We start from the raw sequence: 6,517 nt of genomic DNA, 5'->3' as shown, positions 1-6,517 counted from the left end.
TTAGTAGAGACGGGGTTTCTCCATTTTGGTCAGGCTGGTCTCGAACTCCTGACCTCCAGTGATACGACCGCCTCGGCCTCCCAAAGTGCTGGGATTACAGGCGTTAGCAACCGCGCCCGGCCTCTATTGCTTTTTTAAAAGCAACAGCTGGTGACCTGACTTCTCACTGGCCTTAGCACTCCACGCCCCAGATGTGGCCCAGGAAACTCTTTGGAACTCTCTTCTCCAGAGTGAATGGGGAATAGAAATGGAGAGGATTTCTATGCTATTCTGTGGGGCGTCAGCATGAAATTACACATTCTGCACAGGTTCAGTTTGCATATTGTACTTTAGTTTGCATTCCTTTCACAGACAATTTAAGGGCTTTTCAATTAAATTTCTAAATTTTAATTGAATTCCTTAATTTTAATTGTGGGACCTTTCCTGGATCCAAACAGACGTTGACCCTCCTACTGAGATCCCAGGTCACAAACCGTGGAGCGGCTCCAGCCTGACTGGCAAGTGTGGCTTGCAAAATCCGGAAAACCGAGACACGCCCAGAGATAGGAGAAGGGAAGCGCAGGGCCCGGCCCATAAGCATTCAGGCCCCGCCCGCCGCCTCGCTGGCCACGCCCCGGCCTGGCCTCTCCGTTCGCGCGCAGCCGCCTGCAGACCCGGAAGTGGATGGCGAGGAGATATGGCGCAACTGCGGCGCGTGAGTTTTCCTTTGTTTAGATTAAGTGTTCGCTTAGCGGTGCCCTCACGCTTCTGTACCCGGGATGTGGGGGGCGGTACAGACCTTAAAATCCCCGCACCGCTCTCTCCACCCCGAGTAAATTCATGCGTCCCTTCAGAATACTGGGGGTCGCTTCCCTGTGTGTTAAAATCGCCCTAGGGCTGGTTCTGTCCCTGGTCGTTCTGCCGTAGGGCCGTGTAGGCAGCTGCTTTCGCGCCGTTTTCCTGCTTAAAACCCTTCAGTGACCCCTCCGCCAGCCCCGCGCCACGTAAAGTCCCCACCTGCGAGGCGGATCCACGCCTTCCGGGTCCCAAGCCTCGCCCTTGTCGGCCCCTGGGGCGCAGCGCCGCAGCCGCAATTCGGGAGGGGCCTCGTCCTCTGCCTGGCCTGGAGATTCTGCAGACCCCACCCCTGATCTGCCTGCCGCCCTAGTCCTCCTTGGGCCGTGCCCTTCTGTCCCCAGGCCTCTTCGCAGTCACAGCTTCTCCTGATCCTGTGTTGGGGGAGGTGGCCGGGACCTATCTTAGGGCACCCAGTGTTCTTCCGTCCCAGATTCCTCCCACTGGAAACTGTGCTCTTGAGGAGGTGGGCATTTTATTCCAGTCCCCTCCCTGTGAATGTGTAGTGAAAGAGAGATGGAGAGCGAGGTAGAGGAAACAGAAAAATTTAGAGAGAAAATAATGAGGGAGATCCCTAACAAGACGGCAACGCAGAGGGAGGGTGAGAGATTTGCAAAGTGAAAGAAGCACCCCAGGAAGTAGCAGGGAGAGAAAAGCAACTGGAGAAATGTAGAGAAAAGTTCTATTTCTAGACAGATGAAGGGCAGCAAGGTAGGGAGAGGGGCAGCAAAGCGGGAGGCTCCTCAGACAAAGTTGGGGAGAGGAGGAGGGATTTAGAGCCGGGGCAGACCGAGCAGCGTGGTGCTGGGACAGCAAGAGGGGACAGCCGGTGACAAGGAGAGCAGAGGGAGAACCACCCCAGAGATCTGGGGTAGCCAGACACTGGGGACAAGGGGGCGTAACAGAGAAGAGGGAATTTAACAGGAGGAGCACAGATGGGAGAAGAAAGAGGCAGAAATATATGGAGATTGGAGACAATCAAAAGATTGGAGAGAAAGAGCAACAAGAGGAAAAAAATTGCAAGACGGAGCAGATCAAGTGGAAAAGAAGGAATAGAGGGAAGAAGGGGAGAAACTGTGGGAGAGGAGAGGGGCTCAAAATCTCGGCTCACTGCAACCTTAGCCTCCTGAGTTCAAGCGATTTTCCTGCCTCAGCCTCCCGAGTAGCTGGGATTACAGGCGCCCGCCACCACGCCTGGCTAATTTTGTATTTTTAGTAGAGACAGGGTTTCACCGTGTTGGCCTGACTGGTCGTGAACTCCTGAGACCTCAGGTGATCTGCCCACCTCGGCCTCCCATAGTGCTGGGATTACAGGCTTGAGCCACATTGCCCGGCCTCCTCACATTTTACTAATTCGCTAGAATGGTTCCCAGAACTCAGAGAAAATTTTACTTAGGTTTACTATCAGTTATGAAGGTTATTACAAAGGATACAGATGGAAGAGTCATCCTAGCAAATCAAAACAGAGGAGTGTGTTTTGGAAACCGTTAATTTTATCCATATGTGAAGTGAGGGGCAGTCTTGTGGGACTGAGTCCTTAACTGGGATCTGATTCTATTTCCAGGTAGATACTATCAAAATTGAGTTAAATTGTGGGTCATCCAGCTGGGAGTGTGCCAGAGAACTAGTCAGTATGGGGAAAAACACGTGCACATTTCCGTCTCAACTAGTAAAGGGAAGAGATCTCCAACCGGCCCACCCACCTGTATCAGGGCCTGTGATCTTTGCTCAGTAGTAACTGGGAATGGTCTGTCCCTCCCCCTGGCTGTTGCTGACCCTGCGATTGTGCACCATGTGCCAGCCCTACTCACAGTCTCAGGACACTGTGACATCCTTCCTCTGCGGCATCACCAATATTTACTTCAAGGAATTACTTTGGTTAGTGTACCCACATGGAGGTATCGTCCAACAAAACACACACAGACACACTGGCTGGGTGTGGTGGCTCACCCAGCACTTTGGGAGGCCAAGGCATGTGGATCACTTATGGCCAGGAGTTCCAGACCAGCCTGGCCAGCACAGTGAAACCCATCTCTACTAAAAATACAAAAATTAGCTGGGCATGGTCACACGTACCTGTATTCCCAGCTACTCTGGAGGCTGAGGCAGGAGAATCACTTGAACCCGGGAGGTAGAGGTTGCAGTGAGCCGAGATGGAGGTTGTAGTGAGCCGAGATCACGCCACTGCACTCCAGTCTGGGTGACAAGAGTGAGACTCTGTCTCAAAAAAAAAAAAAAAAAAAGGCACGGAATGAAGCCTTTATTTTCTTGCCACTCCTCCATGATTAAAACAAAAAATATTCTATTAATTACATCTCTCCCTGTAGTGAGTACCCCTCTTTCACTGCTCCGTTTGAGAACACAGTACACTAAAATCTTGTTTATATTTCTGTCTTCAGACTTGCCTCCAGTTCTTGATTTACCCCCTTCCAATTACTTTCACCTCCACCATTCCTTTGATCCTTTTTTCCCAGAGGCACCAGTGATCTCTGTGTTTCGAAGTCCAGTTTTGAATTTCCTGTCCTCATCTTTTCGTCTTAGCAACATGTTGCACAGCTGATCATTCCCTGTTCTTTTTTCTTAGCTTTGAAGACATCTCTAAATTTATTTAATTACTTTGTTTCAGATTTTTGTCTTACCAGTTTCCTCTGCTGGTATCTCCTGAAGCTGTCTTCTCTGAATATGAGAGTGTCCCATGATGTAGGTCTTTTTCGTTTTTGTTTTGGTTTTTAAGACGGTCTCAGTCTGTCACCCAGACTGGAGTGCAGTGGTGCAGCCATAGCTCCCTGCAGCCTCGAACTCCTGGGCTCAGGAGGTCCTCCTGCGTCAGCCTCCCAAGTAGCTGGGATTCTAGGTGCACACCACCACACCCGAGTAATTTTTTTATTTTTTAGTACAGGCTGGGTTTCCCTATGTTGAATAGGCTTAGATCCCAAAACTCTTCTTATCTCTGTTCACACACACTACCCTTCCATATCATCTCATCTCATCGCTTTGAACCCCATCTACCTGTCTCCATGTGCCCTGCAGACCTCTGCCCTGAGATCTAGAAACCTGTGTTCAGTTGTCCCCTCACTTCTTTGCTGGGACATCTAACAGGCATCTCCACCTTCATATGTGCCACTTTCTGAACTTCCCCAAATGCATTCCCCTGCAGTCCTGCACATCTCAGATGAGGGTGACCCTGTACTTCCTGGGGCTTAGCTGAACTTGTTATATGTTCAAAATATGTAAGATGTTACATTGTAAATACATTAGATTTTTTTTTTTTTTTTTTTTTTTGGAGAGGGAGTCTTGCTATGTCGCCAGGCTAGAGTGCAGTGGCACGATCTTGGCTCACCATAACCTCCACCTCCCAGGTTCAAGCAATTCTCCTGTCTCAGCCTCCTGAGTAGCTGGGACTACAGGCGTGCACCACCACGCCCGACTAATTGTTTATATTTTTGGTAGAGATGGAGTTTCATCATGCTGGCCAGGATGGTCTTGATCTCTTGACCTCGTGATCTGCCCGCCTTGGCCTCCCAAAGTGCTGGGATTACAGGCATGAGCCACCATGCCAGCCTGTAAGTACATTAATTTATAACATAAATAATTACATATTTACTAAAACAGATGAGGAAATTTGTTGTTTTTGAAATTCTTTTGAAGTATTGGAGAGAAATGTTGGCGGCCTCATCCCTGTGTGATCTGCGTCCCAGGACCTCTCTGGGCTCATCTCCTGCCTGTGTCCCCCTCGTTCCCTCTGCTGCAGCCACACAGGCCTCTTCCCTGGGGCCAGGGTTGCTCCTGCCTCAGGGCTTCCACCTGGGCTGTCCCTCTGCCTGGACATCTCTAGCCTGTCAGCTGCAGGTGCAAACACCTTTTCTTCCCCAGGTCTTTGTTCTGATATTACCTTCTTCGTGGAGGCTTCTGCGTTCCTCTCTACCCTACATTTAACACTCCAGCTACACCCTTACCCCCACTGTGGTCCACATTGCCTGCTCTGGATGTTTCTTTGTGCTCTTTTGCTGTCCAGTACGTAAATCCTGGTAACAAGACCCAAGGGTAGAGCAGAGCCAGAAGGTGGGAGTGTGATGGGCTTGCCCCATCTGAGTGGAGCTCACCCCTGGTTTCACGTTGGGGTGCAGATACATGTCTTGTGCCCCCAGCCTCTTAACCTGAGATTCCCATTCACATTCTCGGGTTGGGCCCAGCCTTAATATTTGAAGTTGATTCTACAGTAGTTGCTCCTTATCTGCTAGTGTACTTTTTGAGGTTCCAGTTACTCATGGTCAACCATAGTCCAAGGATATTACATGGAAAGTTCCAGAAATGAAGAATTCACAAGTTTTAAATTTCTTACCCTTCTGAGTAGGATGAGACAATCTCTCACTGTCCCACTCTGTTTTGTCCAGGACTTGAATCATCTCTTTGTCCAATATGTCCCCCTATATAGTCATCCCTCGGTATCACATAAGATTTGCTTCCAAGATCCCCCCCAAGACTACCCAAATCAGATGATCTTCAAGACCCTTATATAAAATTGCATAATACGGTCACATGCCACATAAGGACATTTCGGTCAACAGCAGCCCACGCCTATGATGGTGGTTCCATAAGATTACACTGGGGCTGAAAAATTCCTGTTGCCTAGCTACCTCAGAGCAGTCATGACATCATAGTGCAGTGCATTCCTTGTATTTGTGGTGATGCTGGCGGAAACAAACCTAGTGTGTTACCAAACAGCTTTAACCTGGATGTGGAGGAAGATGACATTGAGAATCTCTTAGAGGTGGTTCATGAGGAATGGGTTAATGAGGAGTCATTGGAACTGATACAGGAACATGTAGCTGAAGAAGAGGCAAGAGAATAGGGAACTGGCTGGGCACAGTGGCTAACATCTGTAATCTCTGCACTTTGGGAGGCTGAGGCAGGTGGATCACTTGAGGTCAGTATCAGGAGTGGTGGCACATGCCTGTGGTCCCAGCTACTTGGGAAGCTAAGGTAGGAGAATCACTTGAACCCAGGAGGTGGAGGTTGCAGTGAGCCAAGATCGCGCCACTGCACTCTAGCCTGAGCGACAGAGCAAGACTCCATCTCAAAAAAAAAAAAAAAAAAAAAAGAGAATGAGCCAATAGGAAACTGAAGGAGAAAAAGAAAGTACTCTCAAGGCAATTCACAGTTAAAGATATAGCAGAAGCTTTTGCAGACCTTGACAAGCTCCTTAAAAGGTTTGAAAACATAGGCACCAACACCTAAAGATTTTCATTAATAGAAAGGAACGTCCATGATGCATTATCTGCTGTAAGAACATTTAGGAAGACAAAAGAAACAAAGCAAGCAAACCACCATGGATGTATTTCTGAAAGGAGTGACACCTCTAGAAGAGCCTCAGGCAGGTCCTTCAGGAGGCCTCCGGGAGAAACCATTGTTACCATAGGAGGACTTTCTGGTGGGACAAGATGTGGCACTGGAAGACAGTGACACTGATGGTCCTGACCCTGTGCAGGCCTAGGCTGATGTGTGTGTTTTTGTCTTAGTTGTTGACAAAAATGTTTAAAAAGGTTAAAAAAAAATTAGGCCGGGCGTGGTGGCTCACGCTTATAATCCCAGCACTTTGGGAGGCCGAGGCAGGCGGATCACGAGGTCAGGAGATCGTGATCACGGTGAAACCCTGTCTCTACTAAAAAAAAAAAAAAATACA

The 6,517-nt window shown here is 48.9% G+C and overlaps 1 protein-coding gene across 1 annotated transcript in view; it reads left to right on the top strand.

Moving 5' to 3' along the window:
• Positions 1 to 640: 640 nt before the first annotated feature.
• Positions 641 to 6,517, top strand: part of ZNF766 (zinc finger protein 766) — a 24,234-nt gene continuing 18,357 nt past the window's right edge. Inside the window, exon 1 of the mRNA XM_032168965.2 lies at positions 641 to 694. Coding sequence (XP_032024856.1) covers positions 677 to 694 — 18 coding nt within the window. The 5' untranslated portion in view covers positions 641 to 676. The remainder of the gene's footprint in view (positions 695 to 6,517) is intronic.

Source organism: Hylobates moloch, unplaced genomic scaffold, assembly GCF_009828535.3.
Source record: "Hylobates moloch isolate HMO894 unplaced genomic scaffold, HMol_V3 SCAFFOLD_12, whole genome shotgun sequence".
NCBI classification, from domain to species: domain Eukaryota; kingdom Metazoa; phylum Chordata; class Mammalia; order Primates; family Hylobatidae; genus Hylobates; species Hylobates moloch.
The sequence above is the reverse complement of the archived record's forward strand: the minus strand, read 5'-3'. Positions and strand labels throughout refer to the sequence as shown.